At 41.5% G+C, this 21,779-nt stretch overlaps 1 protein-coding gene across 5 annotated transcripts in view; it reads right to left on the bottom strand.

Annotated features, from left to right (window-relative positions):
- MCF2L (MCF.2 cell line derived transforming sequence like) overlaps positions 1-14,327 on the bottom strand; it is a 149,380-nt gene extending 135,053 nt beyond the window's left edge. For all 5 annotated transcript variants that reach the window (XM_057422388.1, XM_057422389.1, XM_057422372.1 and 2 more), the window contains exon 1: positions 14,129-14,327. In XM_057422388.1, coding sequence (XP_057278371.1) covers positions 14,129-14,306 — 178 coding nt within the window. In that variant the 5' untranslated portion in view covers positions 14,307-14,327. The remainder of the gene's footprint in view (positions 1-14,128) is intronic.
- Positions 14,328-21,779: the final 7,452 nt, after the last annotated feature.

Below are 21,779 nucleotides of genomic sequence, written 5' to 3'. Positions count from 1 at the left end.
GTGACTTCACCTAGGAAAACTCCAGCAATTGGTCAGCTGAGCATCCTCCCAGCCCTCTCAGCTGAAGAGGAAAGTGCAGAGCATTCTCTATTTCTCTGCCAGTACTCCAATCACTTCACTGTGACCTAAGTCAGAAACCCAAACTCCTCTGTATCCAGACAGCATGAAGCTGACCATGCAACCTTTTGAGAAGCTCAGCAAGGCCACCTAGCAATCTAAGAGCACGGCACACACCAAACTGCAGGCAGCCTTCTCAAGAAGGCAGCAGCTCTGGGCAAAGTCAAGGGGACCCATCAACACCAAGTAGCTCAATCCTCACCAGTAAAAACACTGAAGCAATTACAAAAAGAATGAGGGACACCTCTTGGACTTAAAACATCTAAATACTACTGAAGTGCCCTGAACACTGGCACTTCTCCCCTATGCTTCTAGTGAGCCCCTTTCTTTGCAGTGCAGCAAACAAAACAAGGGCAACAGCCCTGCTGGAGCCCCACCAGCTGTTAAAATGTGAACACAATTCAGCTGCTCCCTTCAGGTCTGATCCTGGCTTGCACACGTGTATGCCATTCTGATACCTTCTAGAATCTCATTTATAGCCTTCCTATGTAAACGTACTTTAGCAAAAAGGGCAGGATTAGACAGTTCCTGTGGAATGAAATATGCCTAGGTGTGTAACACAGCACACAGATGGAATAGCAGATTTCAATATGCAGAATGGTTCTAGAACATACATGTTCAAAAATGAGACATGTTTCTCCAAACAAGCAATAAGGAGGGTGGGGGGAGTGAACCAACTTTCTTAACATGTGTAACAGGGCATTTTTGCAGTATTATTTTCCCACTCCTCTGCCTGCAAGCCCTGTCCATGTAGAAAAAGAAACTTCTAGGATTTCTCCTGGGGAAAAAACTTCCCTCAGCATATAGAGTGCTAGTGAACTGGACTTCAGGCAGCATTAAGAGAGCTCACTCTGCTTCTAGGCCTAGCAGCCTTGTTCCAATTAGATTTTTTTGCAGGTCCTGACAGCATTATAAAGGTTTCCAATACCTTCTCTGCATATACATGACCTCATGCATTTATCCATACACCTTAATGGAAACAGAAGCTGCTGGCAAGACTGCCTTTTTTTTTTTTTCTTTTTTTTTCTGAGGACCTGCTCTCCACCTCACAGGAACCGCGGCAGAGACAACACTGATGTGGCCTCCCTGGGACTTTCACCTTTTGGACGGGTCTCCTTGGCAGCAGTTAATCCCCAGCAGCTTATTTTTCACTCAACCTGTCATTTTCAGTGTAGCTGTTTTTCCCCCAAGAAGAGATTCTTGGATGGAAGTCACACATGCTACAAGGCTACCACACAGCTTTTTCTCTCTCCCTCCACACACTTAGTAATTACCAAAATTACATTTCCCCAGGTAAGCCTTTGCAAAAGAGGTCACACAAATTTGACAGAACGCTTAAACTGGCAGACTCCAGATTCAGTATCAAATTTATTCCCTCCTCTCTATATAAAATCTTGTGTAGAAATGGCCAATGTATTCAGTGCTGCTGGAGTCCTAGAGTAGATCTTCCCACAAAAAATCTGTGAGCAAAAGCTGGTGTTAAATATTTTATTGTACACAGAGATTAAAAATGTACAGAGGGCTGTAAGAACCACCTTTAATCGAGCCTTACCAGGCCATTACCATACACCTGACAAGCTCCTAAATTAAGCTACCGGTTCTTGTCAGCTTGTTTTTAATATCGCTGCCACTTCCGTGACCATTTAACAAGCTGGCATTATGGAGACCCCAGAAAACAACAGTTTAGCTCCTTCAGCATCTCTTGAGCACACAGTGTTCAGCTACTGGGATCAAAATTTCCCCCAAAGAAATATGAATGACTCCAGGGGAAGTCACACAGGCCTGAGAGGAGCTTCAGCCAGAAGTCACATGCCTTAAGCAGGAAGTGCTGCTGGGTGTCTGACTCCAGCTTTGTCTACCACCTACGTAGCTGTTGGCTGAATAAGGTGTCTGAGTACCAGGGCACCATAATGTACAATGTGGAGGAAAAAAAAAGAAGAAAAAGAAAAAAAAATTGCAAAGCAAACATTCTGAATTTCTTTCCAGAGGAGCCACCTGTGCATCTTGCAGCATTAATGTGCCCTTTTCTTCCCGGGCACCACACATATAGAATATTATATTATGAAATCCCTGATGTGTGTAGATTCTAGGGCAACTTCCTTGCTCAGCTGCTACTCTGGGCTTGGACCAGAGGAATTTGGGTCTAAATTTGTCCCATACAGATGGAGAACATAGGAGCTAGCGCATCCTCATCTTTTCCATTAGAGATCCGCAGGACAGAGCAAGGGGCACGTCAGAAATGTCACTCAGAGGGAGAGGGAAAGAAGGGTGGCCAAGTGGGAAGATCATGAGGGGATACTATGAGGGGAGAGGAGAGGCAGTCAGAAGGGGAGATCATGAGGGAAGATCATGAGGGGAAAGGAGAGGCTACCATAATGGAAGGTCATGAGGGCAGATCATGAGCAGAGAGGAGGGATGGCCATGAGGAGCCATCATGAAGGGGGAGGAAGGGAGGACATAAGCGAAGATCATGAGGGGAGTGAAAGGCATTTGTGGAGGGAGATCATGAGGGGAGAGAAGAGGTGGCTGTGAGGGTTGAGGAGGGATGGCCATGAGGGGTGAAGAAAGGCGGCCATGAGAGAAGATCATGAGGGGAAAAAAAGGGGCAACCATGAGAGAAGCTCACAAGAGGAGAGAAGGGGCGGCCATTAGGTGAGATCATGAAAGGATAGGATGGGTGACCATGAAGAGAGATCATGACAGGACAGGAGAGGCAGCCATGAGGGGAGATTGTGAGGGGAAATGTCAGGTGGCCACAAGGGGTGAAGGGCCATCATGAGGGGAGATTCTGAGAGGAAAGGAAGGGTGGCCATAAGGGAAAATCATGAGGGGTGAAGGGCTGTTGTGAAGGAAGATTGTGAGGGGAAAGGAGGCCAGCCATGAGGGGAGATCGTGAGGGGAAAGGAGGGGTGGCCATGAGGGGTGAAGTGTGGTCATGAGGGAAGAGGAAGAGCGGCCATAAGGGAAGATCATGAGGGGAGACAACAGTAGCTGTGAGGAATGAAAGGTGGTTGTAAGGGTTGGCCATTAGGGGAGATGGTGAGGGGAAAGAAGGGGTGGCCATGAGAGAAGACTGTGAGGGGGAGAGGAATTTTGTGAGGGGAAAGGAGGAGCGGCCATGAGGGGATTTTGTGAGGGGAGAGGAGGGGCAGCCATGAGGGGTGAAAGGCAGTCATGAGGGTATATCATGAGGGTAGAGGAGAGGTGGCCATGAGGGGAGAGGAGAGGTGGCCATGAGGGGAGATTTTGAGGGGAAAAGAAGGGTGGCCATGAGAGGATTTTGTGAGAGGAGAGGAGGGGCAGCCATGAGGGGATTGTGTGAGGGGAAAGGAGTAGTGACCATGAGAGGAGAGCATGAGGGGAGAGGAGGTGTGGCCATGAGAGGTGAAGGGTAGTCATGAGGAGAGATAGTGAGGGGAAAGGGGGGGACAGCCATGAAGGGAGATCATGAGGGCAGAGGTGGGGCAGCCATGAGGGAAGATCGTGAGGGTAAAGGAGTAGCAGCCATGAGGGGAGACCATGAGGAGAGAGCAAGGGGAGCTATGAAGTGTGAGGTGTGGCCATGAGGGTTAGGGGAGGAAGCTATACAGTGTGGGCCACTATGCAGGGCAGATGAGGGGTGACTGCAAGTGGAGATCATGGGGGCAGCCATAAGTGGAGATCAGTTTGCCCTTAGTGACATGGTTTAGTGGTGGGCTGGGCAGTCCTGGGGTAACAGTTGTACTTGATGATTTTAAAGGTCTTTTTTAACCTAGTTGATTCTATGATTCCATATTAATCTGTTCGATAAGTAGTTTAGATGACATTGTGACTAAAAGCAATAAGCTAATTATGTGCAACAAGTAATTTTAAGGAATCAAAATTTTTCTAATGTACCTTATGATCAACAAATAGGCTTAAACAGATCTGATAAGCTGAGCTGAGAAAAATAAAACTGCTCACTAAGTAACTTAAATTGCATGTCCAAATTAAATAAACTCTCTTTGGCCTCTAGCAATTAAAACAAACACAATATCTTTAGCTGGAGGAAAGGTTTTCCTTTGACAGCTGGCCATTTAACTAATTCTAGTCAATGCTAAGCAGCACAATTTTCACCAGAAAAAAAAAAAAACAGCCATATCAGTATGCATCTAGTCTGCAGTTTGTACCTGTGAATAATGAGCAAATGGGATTCTAGACAGCTCTTCATTTTCAGTGGCAGGAAGATTTCTATGTGCTTTCCTTGTGGCCATAAAAACCCATGGAGGTTATAGCAAAATGCAAAAACACACCTAAAAAAACCCCAAACAAACTAAAACAAAACCAATCCTTAAATAATTTATTTCATTATTTTCCAGTATTATTGTTATCTAAGCTCCCTCCTCCTGTGTAGTGATGGTTTACTTTCTAAACACTCAAAGAGAGTGCATTGAGTAACCCGGGCAAATCTGCGCATTTGCATGAAACAGCCCTCAGTAATTCCTCAGTGCTAGAGGCAACAACTGAACCCACCATCTAATCTGGGTATTGGCTAGAACAGAGGCAAAGCAACTCATTTCCATGACAAACAGTCCAGCTGGAAGCCAGTGAGTCAATCTAACCCACCACTTTTTACCCCTACAGATGAGTAGATAGATGACACTGAAATTATAAGGGAGCACATGAAACTTTGTGGCTCAGATGGTTTCTACCGCACCTATGCAAGACCTAATGTTTACATTCCCTACTTCTCCATCTTCATGGCCTTAAAGACTGAGTGCCAAGTCCAGCAAGCAATCTGCTGCTACAGAAGCAGAGGGCGGAAAAGGCAAGGAAGAACCCCAAACTTGCCATGTGACAGCTCCTCATTACACCAGGGCACATGGAAAGCATGAGATGTCTAAGGTCATGCACTACCATGTAGGACAAAGAGGCCAGTTTCTATAACAGAGTTTGTTTGTTCCTGTTTAGATACTATAATTAAGCAGATTTTAAAATATATCCACTGCCTTCAGATGCATAAAAATGGGATTTATAGAATGCCTAAACAGGTTGGACATGTAACCCCTCCTGAATTTCAATTACACTGCTGCTTGGGCATTTTTCCAATTTCTCTGGAGCCACCTAAGGCACTAAAAGCACAAAGGTACTCATGTCAGGAACTAAACAGAATTGATAAAGCTTTCCTACTTTAGTTTCAGAAAGTATCTAATATTTCATCCTACATGGAGAATATCTGAAAAGCAAAACATGATTTAAATCAAAAGAGAAAGATCCATTACATTCAGAGGCATCACAAGAGCTATTAATTTTCATAATAAACTAGATGTTATTGCTTTCTCTTCTGATTAAATGGCTATATATTTCAAGTAGGTTATAAACAAAAGGACGTCCATAGCTACATAATATTGAAATATATAAACCCAATAAAGTTGTATTAACTTTTACTAGCTTAATGTTGCTAGAGAATCATTTCCAACCTTCAATGCAACATAATGCCACCATTTGAGGAAACTCCAAATTTCAGTTTACATACATCACATTTTTACCATGAAAGTGTTCAGAACCCCATGAAACAAAGCAGGCATAGCTTCCCCCTAACATCATCTTAAAAAGTCCTTGCTTCTTTGTACAGGTTATTGGTGTTTGCCTCTCCTTCAGCAAGGAGCTCTCCAAGCAGATGCTCAGGCTGGCAGAACTCCAGCTATACCTCCCAGATTCATGCGATCTCACAGCTAACAAGGAACCCCAGCCAAACTCTTTCAGAAAAAAAAAAGCAAAAGACTCTCTAGGAACTGGGAGAATAGAAAGGGAAAAATAACAAAGGCTGCGGCTGGGCCACTTATTACAACAGAAAACAAGGAGAAAAGTATAAGGAAATGCAACAATGCAGCAAAGGTATTTCCAGTACACCTGATACACTGTTAAAAGTTGTGACGGATTAGTATAAGCCGTTGCAGCGCACAGTACTTGGAATATCTCCTGAAAATCTTTTCCCAGTTGCATTCAGCAAACTCTGAAGAAAAATTATAAATGCTTTCATGCCTTCACTATAGCTGCAGATGCTACCATAAATTTTTCAACTTTATCTTAGTGGTCTGGCCAAAAAAAAAAAAAAAAAAAAAGAAAACAAGAACCAACCAGCTAATAAAGGCTAAGTTGAATTTCAGGCAGTTGGTGTAGGAAATAGCCGCACAGGCAGGAAACAAACAGCAAAATTTAAGTGTGGCACCAAATTACCTACATGTGTGTAGACATATATGTATTCAGATGCATAAGACATGTATGTATTCACATATACATGTACACACAGTCTCTGAATATTATTGCTGACATTACCAAAATACCTCTCCATGCCTCATTTTTAGCTGGCAATGCCTTTTTACACTAATGGCACTTTTCTCCTCTAACTTCTGGAACTGAATGCTGTTAGCTGAGCAAGAAGTTGTTTTTATATATTCCATATTTGCTGTAAAACCCAAGAAAGATGGAATTAGAGTAAGATGTTTAATATTGATTTAAGAGGCTGGTTAACATGAATAGCTTAAAAGTCTTAAGGCAAAAATCCTGACAAGGCTCCTACTGATTTTAATCAGGCTGGGATTTCATTGCTCTATTACTTAAAGCAGCAACAGGGTTTACCCTGCAAAAGTTCTCCTTTCCATGTTGTTAGATAGATTATTCCAGTCAGCTCTAAATGTGTTTCATTTTGAGGAGTTAAACTCTTAAGAGTTTGCCAAATTCCTCCAGTAGAAATTTAATTTCATAAAAAGCAGCTCTTTTAACTAACACATTGGACTTTAAACACATGCTGAGTCTGATAGCAGTCCTACAGTGGCCATTGAAGGAACAGGCCTGTAAAGACATTTGTTTATAAAGCTGAGCTCCACTGTAAGCAAATAGACATGAACAGTGAGAAATGCTAGCTGTGCACACATAAGAACTGTTAGATCTTACTCGGACATGCACTTCACATTAATTGAACTGCTAGTACCAAACAGAAAGCTCAGCATGGACATATACACTAGGGACAATGTAGGCCCCCTCCAGAAGCTATTGGGAGAACTGGCTACACAGGATTTGGAGAAGGCTGAGGTTCTTAATGACTTCTTTGCCTCGGTCTTCACAGGCGAAGGCTCTGACCAAACCACCCAAGTCTTGGAACACAGGCTCGGGGACTGTGAGAGTGAAGACCCTAAGCCCACTGTAGGAGAAGATCTGGCTCGAGACCATTTTAAAAACCTAAAGATACACAAGTCCATGGGTCCTGATGAGATCCATCCACGGGTCCTGAAGGAGCTGGCAAATGAAGTTGCTAAGCCGCTGGCCATCATATTTGAGAAATCATGGCAGTCAGGTGAAGCTCCCAATGGCTGGAAAAAGAGAAATATAACCCCCATTTTCAAGAAGGAGAAAATGGATGAGCCAGGGAATTACAGACCAGTCAGTCTCACCTCTGTGCCTGGCAAAATCTTGGGGCAGATTCTCCTGGAAGGCATGATAAGGCACATGAAAATCAACAAGGTGCTTGGTGACAGCCAGCATGGCTTCACTAAGGAGAAATCCTGCCTGACCAATTTGGTGGCCTTCTCTGATGGGGCTACAGAACTGATGGACAGGGGTAGAGCAGTTGATATCATCTACCTGGACTTGTGTAAAGCGTTCGACACTGTCCCACACGACATCCTTGTCTCTAAATTGGAGAGACATCAATTTCATGGATGGACCACTCGGTGGATAAAGAACTGGCTGGATGGCTGCACACAAAGAGCTGTGGTCAATGGCTCAATGTCCAGCTGGAGACCAGTAACGAGTGGTGTCCCTCACGGATCGGTGTTGGGACCGGTCTTGTTCAACATCTTTGTCGGTGACACGGACAGTGGGATTGAGTGTGCCCTCAGCAAGTTTGCTGATGACGCCAAGCTGTGTGGTTCAGTTGATATGCTCAGGGAAGGAATGCCATCCAGAGGGACCTTGACACGCTTGTGAGGTGGGCTGATGCCAACCTCATGAAGTTTAAGCATGCCAAGTGCAAGGTCCTGCACCTGGGTCGGAGCAATCCCAGGCACAGCTACAGGTTGGGCAGAGAAGAGATTCAGAGCAGCCCTGCAGAGAAGGACTTGGGGGTGTTGGCCAAGAGAACAAACATGAGCCGGCTTCAGTGTGCGCTCGCAGCCCAGAAAGCCAATCGTATCCTGGGCTGCATCAAAAGGAGCGTGACCAGCAGGTCGAAGGAGGTGATCCTACCCCTCTACTCTGCTCTCATGAGACCTCACTTGGAGCACTGTGTACAGTTCTGGTGTCCTCAACATAAAAAGGACATGGAGCTGTTGGAACAAGTCCAGAGAAGGGCCACGAGGATGATCAGGGGACTGGAGCACCTTATGTATGAAGACAGGCTAGAAAGTTGGGGCTGTTCAGCCTGGAGAAGAGAAGGCTGCGTGGAGACCTCATAGCAGCCTTCCAGTATCTGAAGGGGGGCTATAGGGATGCTGAGGAAGGACTCTTCATTAGGGACTGTAGTGACAGGACAAGGGGTAACGGGTTAAAACTTAAACAGGGGAAGTTTAGATTGGATATAAGGAAGAAATTCTTTCCCGTTAGGGTGGTGAGGCACTGGAATGGGTTGCCCAGGGAGGTTGTGAATGCTCCATCCCTGGTGGTGCTCAAGGCCAGGTTGGACGAAGCCTTGGGTGAGATGGTTTAGTGTGAGGTGTCCCTGCCCATGGCAGGGGGGGTGGAACTAGACAGTCTTAAGGTCCTTTCCAACCCTAACTCTTCTGTGATTCTATATTTCAAAGCTCCCACGGTAAAATCCAGCCAGTCCTTTAGGGACAAATCACTGTCATCAAGCAGACAAAGTGATCTCAAGTCCTATGCTCATATATAAGAAAATAAACCCCAAGTCATTCCCCCCCCCCCCCCTTCTTGAGCATTATGACAGATACTACCAGAGACAGCAATAGCTCTCAACTCTGTGCTGGACCCTGTATCACTAAGTGCCTCGTGTATTACAGCTTAAGGTCTCCTTCCCTAGTTGACTTGTATTTAAAGGCAAGAAAAGCTCAGGGGCTATTTAGCTTCTGCACAGACATGCTAAGATCTGTTCTGAATACAAGTCTACCATCTTCATTCCAGTAATAGTGTTAATAAGATGACAGCATGCTGTGTCACTCCCATGAAAAAAAAGTCTTGTCACAAGTGCATATGGAATTCTAACACGCAAGAAGTCTCCAACTGCCTCACAAATTATGGTCTTAACTTGGCTTTTTTAAGGGGTTCTGGGGTGATTTTTTTGGTTTGTTTTTTTTTTTTGGGGTGGGGGTTGTTACACGAACAACTTCCACAAAAATACTTGCTATGGTTTCCATAGGCTTATTTTCTACATACACCTGCTAGCTGTATTAAACTAGTTTATAAATAATCCCTTAAAAAGGCAAACAACTTTACATAAAGCTGTTACTTGAGTTACACTCTAACATACACAGCTTTGCAAATTAAAATTAAAATTCCAGTGAAATACTGAGTATGATTGGAGAATATAAACCAGCTCCAAGAATTGACAAACTTTCAAAATATATTGCATAAATGGAAGACTTCCCAAAAAATGCACTGGCATTCTCTGAGCAACTTCTAAGAGATCGTTTTACGTTTCTTATTTTTTAGTTGAGCTTTTTAAAAGGTTGTATTTGTAGTTAAGAGACAGAACAAACTTGATCCAAACAGCATTAGTTATTGTTTTTCTGAAAAGTCATTTGATTTGAAACAGTATAATATTTTAACAATGAACACCTACAATATTTCCCAACAATGAACACCTACAATGTTTCCCTCATACATTACTACTGAAATCTTGTATTTACACAGTTGCAACTAGTGGAAGAAAGGGGCTAATGTGTATAACTGCAGTGATACTCTAGGTTCAGAGTATAACTGGAGTTACCAGGATGTACAAATGTTTAACACACAGCATTGATTGTTGGTTTTTCCCCAATTTTGATGCAGCAACCTACGGTCTTGATATTGTAACCTGACCACACTGTTGCAGGCAGCAATGTTGCAGCAGCTACATAATTCAGTCAAAGCTGTCAGCTTCAGTAATGCCATTGAGCACTGCCTAAAAGGTGTTTATGTATGGAAAACAATGCAATTTTACATTCTGAGATGATACCAAGCACATTTCTTTCAAAGAATATTTTTTTCCAAGATTGTATGAATTTAACAGGCATTTCAAGTGCCTGCGAGTACAACAGCTGACTGTGTGGTTAGCAGCACTGTTAAAAGTGTTAGAATTGGCACATCGGTCAGTCAGATGTCTTTTCAGATGCCTTGTAATTTCTCATTCAAAAATCCTAGAAATCATGTGAAATGATAAAAAGACACCCAATTTATCATTTCAAATGGGATAAATTTTTCTACTCATAAAGGTACTCTTCTCAGGTACATTTGGACCAGGGAGACTTAAGACAGCAGTCACCTGTATCCTTGGATTCCTCAAAACCTGGGCAGTCATGATAGCTCCCTTACTTTTGTAAAGGCTTCAACTGTAGCACCCTCATGGCTTTTTGCTACAACATCAGCAATTACAGTTCCCAAGATGTCACACTAACATATCGAGATGCCACAAAAGATTTCCTGTTTCCCTATTGCTTTAACATGGCAGGAGGCTAAAAGAACCTGTGTGAAAAGACTATATTCAGAACAGATCTGAAAAGAAGAAAAAACAACCAAAGAAGATGTCAACCAACCATTTGAAGGGTTTCATCTTCAGAGCAGAAAAGCCCCATTCCAAAAAACCCAAACCATGTCTCTGTGTAAACAGGCCTCCAAGCACAGCACTCCTAAAGTCCAACTGCAAACAGGTAGGACAACTTAACAAGCACTGAGAAATTATAGAAATACTGTTGTTGTTTTTTTTACTTTTAAAGACTAGTGTCTGCCTTCCATGCCTCCATCCCTTCCCCATAATCTTTCAATTTTCCAGCCTCTTCTGATGACAAGAGGGGGAAAGACACACTACACATACAATTTGAAATGAGGCAAGAGCACACACACAGGTTGGTCAGATGTTACTATGCTTCCATCTTGGTGTACTCTGCCTCAAGCTGAATTTTGCATGCTGCTTTACCTACCACTTTCAAGCTCAGCTTTTAAGCCTTCCAAGATGCAAAACATTCTCACTGTGTGTAAACTCATAGGCACAATGAAGATCTGATCTTAATTATAACTTCCAGGAAGACACTGCAGTAAAAATACTGCTATTAATGTAGTACCAATAGCATAGCAGATTAGTTCCTGGGGAGCAAATGGGAACAGAGGCCTTAAAACTTCAGCAAGAGCAACATATGGTTTAACTAAGAACAGCAAATTGCTCTCCAACCTACAGTATTATTAGTCTGCATGAGAGACTAAGACCCCTCACATTTGCTTACAGAAGACAGAAACAGGGAAGGGAAAGATTCCAACAGCACTGCTGGAGTTTATTTTCCACAGCAGAATTTATCTTTCTGCCTCTTCCCACCGAAGACTATATGGCTTAACTTCACAGAACAAGGCACAATGGCTTTCTTTGCCAATCACAAAAATACTTGCTTCTTTTCCCAAAATAAGTATTTAAACAAGTATTAGAACTGGAGCAAAACAAATGCTCATCCCACACATACAAACTGCCCATTTTAAATATTTACGATGTTATGATGCTGTAGTTCTTTTCAGAGCATATTCTTTTTAGCAGTCCCTTGATAAAGTCAGAAAATACTAACATGCACATTGCATCAATTAAGAACAATGTTAAAAAACAAAACCCAATAAAATGGCCACAATGATTCATTCACTCCCAAATACTAGCAATGGTATTAGTTACGATACAGAAAGCACTTTCATACTGAATTCAGTTTTAAAGTTTAATAACTTTACCAGAATATTATCGGAGAATAAGTTTCTCAGGCTTAACTTTGAGAAAGGTCCTTTTCCGGTTCTGTTCTCTTCAAGTCAAAAGAAAATAAACTTTTTTTTTTTTTAAATTCCTCCCACTTTTTCCAGGTCTAAAGAGTATTATCAGGTGCTTTTCAGCTTTGATTAATGGCTTGCAATTCAGCTGTCAAGCCAGGCATAGATGTAAGCCTCAGTGAAAAATCTGCTGCACCTCAGGCCAGGAAACTCAGTCCAGAACTTCTTTCAGTAAAGCTCATATTCCTTTTACATGGACTTCAGTGACAGAAAGACAGAAGCCACAGCTAAAAGGTGAAATTAACAGAGTCAAGTACATGCAATATGTATATACACTCAGTTCCTGGTCCACCTTCACTGCTTTGATTCTGATCTATTCAGCTTACTAAGCTTCCTTTGTAGATCAACCAGTCAACCGTTGATTCACTGTTTCGTCAGAGATTACACATGCACCTTAGTCTGAACCTAACACAGCTCCCCCTGAATTTCTGCAGAGGACTAGCAATTTCCCATTTAAAAACCTCCAAATGGCAGAAGACGAAACTACCTTTCCTCTGACTTCATACTGTAGGCCTGCCTTCCCAGGGCTTGCTTGCTTCATCTTCCACTACAGAAGCATACTAAAAAAACTTCTTGAAATCTCTTAGCCTAGCTTAAAGCACTGAGATGGAATCAAGTACAACTAGCTCATCTGCAAAAGTGGTTTGTTTCAGTAAAGATTCCATTAAAAACAGGCTAGAGACTGCACAACCTCTTTAAATAGTCTGTTTAACAAACTCAACAATTAAGTCTAAACCTCCTCTGCAGAAATCAAGCTTGCATTTTCTTGTTCATCTTGTGTTAGATATGGACAAAAAGAAAATTAAAACAAGCAGATGTCCACCTTCTGTAACTTACTATGCTCTCCCCTGGGAAATCAGAGTATGTGTGCTCTCCCTTCTGTTTCCTTTTGAAGTCTAGGTACAGCCTCCTTATTTCCACAGTTGTCTTTTGTAATCCTCTGACCAATCCTGACATACTCCTCTGGAATTTCTGCAAGTGGCTTTATTGCATCTTTCCTTGTTGGCTTCAAAAGAAATCTTGTATTCTGTCCGAGACATGACTAGTACACAAATAAAATGATTACTCTAATCATAGAATGGTTTGGGTTGGAAGGAGACCATAAAGATCATCTAGTTCCAGCCCCTCTCTTAAAAGCCAGAGCACAATATGAATCATTCTACGCCAACATCATTAGCTCATCCAGTCTAAAAGAATGAGATTTTTTTCTTTTATGACAAAGAAGTCATATCCTGCCTTGTAATTGTATATTAAAAGCAAAACTGTATTTGAGTGAATTTCATTTTCCTGCTTTCGGATCATCTTTCCAGCTTAGAGAGATTTGAGTAAATATGTGTAGATATTTTTTAATTTTATTTAGAATGCTTTTTAAAAATGTATTTAACAAAATTAAATGAAGATGTGTTAAAAGACCAATTGTAATGAGATGCAACTGCTAATCGAATATAGAATTATAGTCCATTTGTACTAGTACCAAGACAAATGCCACATAGTTCATATGTGAATGCAATAACCTCCTGCATAGGTAAATGCACGATCAAAGGGTACAGGAGAAAAATGTATTCTTAATCCCTGTAACTAGCACTCCCTACGGTTTTCTGCTCATGGACCACAACAACAAAACAATGTGATAATGCCCAAAGGTATTCTGTACTTGCTTCTCAGCAGTTTCTCTCGATTACGATTTTGAAACTGTAGTAACATAGATCAGGTTTCTCTGGGATGACTTTTTTTGGTAACCAATTCATTTCTGGAACTATTGTAATTTATCGTAACAAGCACCAGGCCTCCTTGAGTAAAGGTCTTCACTCTTCACTGGCTGATGCTAAAAGTTTGGTTTTGTGCTGATATCGCCTTCCTCCAGCTAGCTCTCAGCTATTCCTCTATTTGGGCTCCCTGGCCCCCTCTCACTGCTAGTGATGAGACACCATTGCTAATATTCTTCAAGCCATCAGTCCTAATATTCTTCAAGCCGTCAGTCCTCTTCTTCACACAGTTTGACAGCCAGCTGGACAATTGTCAAAATATACTGTATTTCTCTCACCTCCTGTGCTTTCTGGCACATCCTGCTTATCTTGCACAAGCTGCATGATATCTGACACTACAACCTGATGGCTTGTATCTTCCTCTTTCTCTTCATTAGAGTGGTTGGCTGTTGAAAAACAGTTGCAACTTCCAGATTCTTTGCATGGAATCAGCCTCCAATACCAATAGTCAGACATGAAAATGCTACAAGTTGATCTCTGAAATTTAAAAACAAACAGAAAATCATTGCTCAGCAGAACAAGTCAATATTTATTCTAAAAGCACCTGCTAAAACCCAGTTAACTAGGTGAAAGAACACCCCAGAATATGGACTGTCAAAAAGTGAAATAATGTAAGAATAATTTTTGTTTTGTTTAAGAATAAGATACTCTTATTCCCACTATGTGGGATGCTGAAATCACAGAGTTTGAAAAGTACACAAACAGATTAACCTTGACACTGGAAATGTGGCAGGAGGAAGATGCTTTTGTTTCTGACACAGCATCCAGATCTTCAAGGCTGCCTTCTTCCTGAGCAGATTAGCCTAGATCCAGCTAATTCCCAGGCTTACTTGTGCTTACACATAAGAGAGCAAGCATGTTCTTAGACACCTGCAGGTATCTCAATTTACATATACAAATGCTAGAACTACAATTTTTTTACCTAAAAAAAAAAATCACCTCCTTGAAATTACAACTAAATCACTATAACCCGCAAAAAATTTCTTCCACATAAGGAAACAGGTTGAGCCTTCCAAATACTTACAGTTGGTAAAAGATATTTGTGAATTCTGCAAAGAGATAGCAAGGTGTCATTTCTTAAGGAAATTATACAACATCCAGAGATGGGTTTGTTCCCACTCTCCTGAGGGCATATGGGCAGTAAGAAAAATGGCCCAAGCCTCCAAGCTCAAGGGACCTGAGTAAGCTTTTCCAAGTCTGTCTGCAAAACACCAATCCCAAGCAAGGGAAATGTGCATCTCTCCAGGTAAATTTAATGGGGTTTTTTGATAGGGAAGAGATGCATGGTCTCCATTTGTCCCACAGGCATCTAAATCTGAGTCTTTCTAGCATATCTGTCTTTCTAGCTGCTGACTAGCTTGAGCAAAAGCATCTCTCCAGACTATGGATATTAATAATGATTCTCTACATTACATTTAAAAGTGTCAGTTTTACAAACCTGAAGAAAACGAACTCCATTTTAAAAAGCTTTCTTAATATAAAAAGTTTATCTGCTTCAAAGGAAACAGCCAAAAAAAGAGGACACCTCTCCCCCTCCCCCATTATTTAGCACCAGATCTCCCAGGAATCACGCATGAAGGATAAAGTACTCGGTCACTTACTACATTACTTAAACAGAAGAGAGGATTTCCACATAAAATACTGCCTTTCAAATACTACTGCAAAGTGCATTTTGTTTCCAGTTTAAAGACAGTCATTTTGTTTCCAGTTTAAAGACAGTCATTTTGTTTTATTTTAGCCAACACACTGCCAGTGTTCTGAGTTCTCCCTTTGCCTGTTGCCGGACTTTTAGGCTTTGCAACATTCATCAGAGGACAAGTAACCCAGTTGAAAGCAAATCACTCAATTTCTGTAGTTTCTGAAACCAATGAGTACAGTGTTCACAATCTCCTTGCCATACAGGTACTGGCAGTTACAGCTGTACTAAAGTACATGCTGCTTGTAAATAATGTACTTTTAAGCTGTACCTGCCTCTGCAAATGGCATGTCACATGCCGAGATGGGCACAAGCATACACATGCAGCACATGCACTGGCATTTAATGAAAGAATTTCTTAGCACTTCAATGTTGGTTTAGTTTTGTGGAAGCATGAGGGGGTGTCTTTCAGTTACCATTACACTTGAGACATTAAATAGATTTTACTTCTGCAAGCCCCCTGGCAAAGTTTTAAGTTTTTCTGTCCAGAACCTCCCCTTTTTACCCCCATAATTGGAGCACAGATGGGGAAGTCTCTTCTGAAGGAGACAAAAATCCCAGAAACTTCCAGTAGTTCTTCCCCTGCTCTCTTCAGTGCAAGGTGAACTGAAAAGCAGCTGGATCTATTCTTCAGTAGTCAGCAAACAACTCTAGGAATAATCTTTTGATTTATTGCTTTTTCTTAAGGGATGGAAACTCCTGAAGATAACCAGAAATACTTATATCCAAGCATGCAGTTTGTGAGACACATTTGTGACCTTAATCCTACTTTAATTAATTAGTTTTCTGACCCACTCATCATCTTGATTTTTAACAGCAGTAATGTGAACTTAGTTTTTAAGCCTTTAGTTTTTAAATCTAATTTTTTAAGCTCAGGGACTCAGAGGGCAAAGAAGTTGAGGAAAAAATATAAGAGGGTCAAGATATAATCACCACCTATGTTTTTCATACTTTCATGAAGAGCAGCAGCTTGCAGAGACATTTGCAAAATTGACTTGACCAAAATTGCCTGTAAATAGGAAAACATAAATAAGGGAGGGAAATCCACTTGCACTACCCCAAAACCCGAACTTTTGGCTTAAGAGCTGTTCCAGAAATGTTCCGAATAGTCACAGCATCCCTGACAGATATATGTCTGCTTGGATCACTGCAATGATAGACAAAAGTAGCTTTGATTTTTATCTCAAAACATCCAAAGATAAATTAATGCCTTCAACCAACATAAAGACTAGGATGATGTACCAAGCAAAAAAACCAACAAGAATGAAACCTCCATTTGATATTTACAGGTCTAAACAACTGCTCCTGAATCTCACTTTTGCATGCAAAAATCAATACTGTTTGTGGGTTTGGGTTTTTCTAATTTGTTTTAAAACAGATTGCTGACATCAAAGTTGGCAAAATACCCAAGGAAAAGCAAGGTCAGAATTTGGAGCCATTTGTCAGGGCTTGAAGGCACTGGTAAACTCCACTGGCCCTGACCAGCCTCAGCCAGGACCTCTACCATGGGCTCAAGAGCTGCACGTAAGTAGGTCCAGCTCAAGGCTTTCAGTCCCTATTTAAGCTATGCCACTGATATGCCTGTCTACAGCCCTGTCTCCTGAGCAGTCCTACAGGAGACTGTAGCTGCTTTGAGCTACATCATAGCCCTACTTTGAGTCCCGGCTCTGGATCCTTTCACTTTTGACTGGACTTCCTGGAGGGACCAGGTTCCTTGTTCACTGGGTCAGGGACAGCAGGTAGAGCCTGATTCTGGTGGTCAGACCAGTGGCTGGTAAGCCTCTGCTGGCTGCCCTCAGCTCCTGCCTCAGCCCTTCTTTTGTAGAAGTCCTGCTCTTGCTGCTCTCTGACACCAACTGTTAAGGTACAGGGTACTCAAACTCGGATAAAGACCTGCTTCTCAGCTCAGTGAGGTTTATAAATACATAATTCTAATGGGGATACAGAACACATGGATATGTGGGACCTGGCAGAGTACATCTAACTGACATGACAACTCCTTACCACTTCACGAAAGCAGGCACAGGTACATTGCTGGTTTGGTATATGCTCTAAGGTTGGGAAGGAGAGAAAGTCTGCAAGAACACAGTAGCTACAACAGGTTGCTGTGAACTCACAGTCCCAGTGTAAAAGCTCTACTCTCCCTCTGCAATGCCAGTCACTTCCAGAGGAAACACTGGGGTCACCATGCCCCCATTTACTACAAATAATTGCCAGCTATTCTGATATAGATAAAGCTATGCTGCATGATTTGTCTGTAAGGTCTGGCAGCATGATAAATAGACTAGGTCTTTCTAACTAATCACCTCTGGGGCCAATAATAAATTAATATGCACTATTAACAAGTAATAGGTAATATAACTACATAGCACTCCACACTACTTAGCTAAGGTGCAAATGCTTCCTGAACCATTGCTTATGAAATTCAGACAATAGAGCAGATTTTGAAAGCGAGAGTTCTTCAGTTCCCATTACTTTGCACACACATTTTACTGAATTTACTTCTGTTTCCCATCCAAAATCCCCCTTTAATTCAAGAGTAGCACTGCAAAGGGAGTAGTTAATAATTACCTTCAAATGTAAACTAGATGCCTTACATAGTATTGTATCTCAGAAACTTAAATCCATATTCTCCAACCACTTCACTGTGGCAGTTAAACCTGACTCCGAGGGTCCCTGTTGTTGTGGGCCGATTCATTATTACTGGATTTCTGTCACACAGTGCAAGTTCTTCAGCTATTTCCCTGGTTATTTAGGCAGGACATTATTTCTAGTCAGGTGTAATACAGACATTTAAATGTAACTCATTTATAAGACCATTTGTCTGAAGTTTTCATAGCGTCCTGTGAATTACCTCCCTAAGCATTTAACCACTAGGGTTTTTTTACCATGCTTTCATTACTGTTCCATTTAAGTCACTGGGGAAAACTGTATTTGTGTGGGGAAAGCTGGTCCTAATTTAGCAGTTACCAAGATTTCACAGTCTTATTTTCCATATACATGGTGACGCTTTATTCCAATGCTCCTGACGAAAAACTGTTTAATATGTTATCCAGCATGAACAGGCAGGCTTAAACTTTGAAATTCACCAAGCTCAGTACCTCCATATCAATAGAGATAGGGGAGTCCATCTGATGAAGTAAGAGCTCATCCCTATACCTCTCAAGTCTCTGCAGGAGAACTAGACCAAACTGGACACCAATGTCTGTACAGTACTCACTAACGTTGCTCTATTTTAAAATGGATTAAAATACACTGAATGGTATTTAAACCCATTAATATTGTTCTGATGAGAATTTTATTTTAAGTGCATGTATCTGAGCAACAACATTCGTTCCAATTTTCATGCTTTGGAATACTGGCCAGTCATTGTTCCCATTGCACAATACACGGGCAAAGTACAAAATACATAAGGCACACATGCATTATAGCCCAGGTTCCTCTCACCCAAATTCAGACATTAAAACCAAGAGATCCAAGTTAAGAACCTACTTGACTTATGAGCCTTCAGCATTCAGTGGTGTAAGAGATATGCGTCTCCTCAGGATCATCATCAGCCCCTCACATTGACTTAAGAGACCAAGACAACCCGGGTGAACTCGACTTTGTATGATGAAAAGTCCCACTTTTGTATACATTACTGACAGAGTGCCACAAAGAATGAGTCATGTAATAAAAACAAAAAAGCATTTTAGGATCTCAGTAAAGCCTATTAAACTACTCAAGTTCTGCCTATGGAGATACTGTATTTCTACTCTTGCCCTTCCCCGAGTCCTTTTGCATTTCGTTCAGAAAGACGAAAAGGAAAAAACAGCAGCAACAAAGCCCCAGACACTCTCATCTCTCTCTGGGGCACACAGAATACCCTTACATGTTTTAAACCAAAATCAATTTAAAGACTAATTTTTTTCTCATTTGGAGCTTTACTGTGATCAACATTTAACTTGAGCACTAAGTCCTTCAAGATAAATGTTCTTATTTTTTATTTAAAAGCCTTTCATAAAGCATTAGAAATCATCAACAGACATGTAGAAAATACTAATTTCAAAGAAATTGCGACAAGATTATTTAGGAAAAGCTAAGCTGGGGCCTCCTCAAAGGAAGAGAAATATATCAAGTGTGTTTCATATGAGAAATGCTTTCTTATTTATTTAACTTTTCATCTTATAGGTAGCCACTTCTCTTCTGAGAGAGCCCTTGCAAGTTTAGATGAAGTCTCTCAGCTGCTTTCCTTCCTCCTTTTGGGGCAGCCATGTGAGAAAAGTTAATCTTTTGTCAGTTAACTCAAAATCATGTATATATTCAGACATCTAAAACAAGAATGAAAAGAACATACACACACCACAGGGTAGACAAGTTCTCCCAAGGTTTGAGCAAACTTCCCCACTGCCTGCCTACACCACTCTGCATATAGGCACAAAGTAGCTTCAAGTACTCAGACAAATTCTCTTTTCGGATCTACAAGGCCAGGATGTCCCAGACTGCCCGCAGACCATCAGATGAGAGAACAAGGGCATGGGAACAGCTTTTTGCAGGTATGAAGTATGGACAAAGCCAGAAGATCCTCTTCTTCCCCCACTAGCTGCATCTCAAGCCCCTCAGAAACCTGGACCTTATACACGCTTTATGTCTAAGTTGGATCCACTACAGGAAAAAGCAGAGGCTCTCAACCTTAATATAGTATTGGAACTGTGGCTTGTGCCCATTTTGCACAAATTTCATGTCTAATGTTAGGTGAAATATCTTCCTTATTTTCAGCAAAAGAAATCAGAGTCTGAGGAGTATTGGTGTAAATGTGAGAAAAGCACTATATTACAGAATTCTAGTTGCCTAGAGATCATTATTAGCAAAAGCATAATTTCCTTAGTCTTTGAAACTCCCACCAAACCACCTACATTTCTGAAAACTACGCTTTTAGAGTTAGGTATCTACATTTCTTCTCCTCTTGCTCCCACATACTGCCTCCATACACTAAAGTTTCCTTTCCCACTCATTTCCATACATGAGAAATCAAACAATCACACTAGTCTGAACATGGTGTCCTCTAAAATGGCATGGAGGAGAGTGTATATCTCTCTAAAACTGTTCACAGTGTGTATCTGTTTCCACTCAGTTCACGTTTCAGAGATTTTTCTCAAGACCCTGGAGAATGACAAGCTAGGTTTAATTTTTAAATTAAGCCTGAAACACAATAGATGCTGATAGTGCCATGCAGCACTCTGTGGAGAATGAGGTGGTTACATGCTTGATCTCTTATTTCAAGGGGCTGATAGATATCCCCCTATTCAAGTTGCTCTTATGATAAACCTCAACTCCCATCTCACCAAAGCATTATTATTGCACATGCAAAGCCATGAGCAACACAAGACACTGCCACCAGCATGAGGTAACTATGCAAATACCATTTGTGTAACTCGGAGGTACCCATAGCCAGGCATGCAAATCCAGACTCCTAGACTAATTCAGCTGAAAGAAGCAAAATATATGCTACTTTCTGAAGGTCAGTGAATACGTGGCATGTTCCGTTTATTTTTAATTTATTTGTCACAGAATTAGAATATTAGCAGTTTCTCTTGAAATCTGAACTTGGAATGACAAAGACCTTTCCCTGGAGAAAGCTCCCAGGACAGCATCTTTGTTCAGTGACCGTATAACAGGAGTACGTGCTTTCCTCAGCTTAGCGGACACAGGTCTCCAAGAGATCACTTGGGTCATTTCATCCCACTGACTTGCTGACAAACATATAATAGGTGTCCAGTTTCAAAGGGCTCACACAACATCTACTCCACAAGCCCCTTCTCTTTCTCCTCCCTTCCCACCCCTTGTCGCAGATCAAAAGCATTTTGCAATAACCCATAAAAAAAACTTCAAGACTACAGCTTCCGCGTTCAGCCTTTTACCATAACACACATGAGGGATAAAAGAAAAGAAAAAGATATAGCTGAGGTTGCCTAAGGTTCAAAAAACCTTCCCTACTGCCTGTCTGCAGAGATGGCAAGGGCTACCACTATCCTGTGTCTGCAGAATTTGTTCAACAGAAGTGCAAGGTGAAGGGGATCCTATAAGAAGGAAGAGATAAGTTTTCTTCTGATCTGTTTGGTATTAATTTGCTGTTAATAACCATGCTGAATATTGCCTAATGAAGTTGTTATACATTCACCTAGCAGGATAATTCTGCTGGAAACAGCAACTGACAACAACTTTCACCTTGAAAGGAGCGCTCTATTAAAAGT

This window comes from Pezoporus wallicus, unplaced genomic scaffold (assembly GCF_028554395.1).
Source record: "Pezoporus wallicus isolate ANWC-B61680 ecotype Strahan unplaced genomic scaffold, APGP_CSIRO_Pwel_v1 contig_5785, whole genome shotgun sequence".
In the NCBI taxonomy this organism is placed as follows: Eukaryota; Metazoa; Chordata; class Aves; order Psittaciformes; family Psittacidae; genus Pezoporus; species Pezoporus wallicus.
This window is presented reverse-complemented; position numbering and strand designations above follow the sequence as displayed.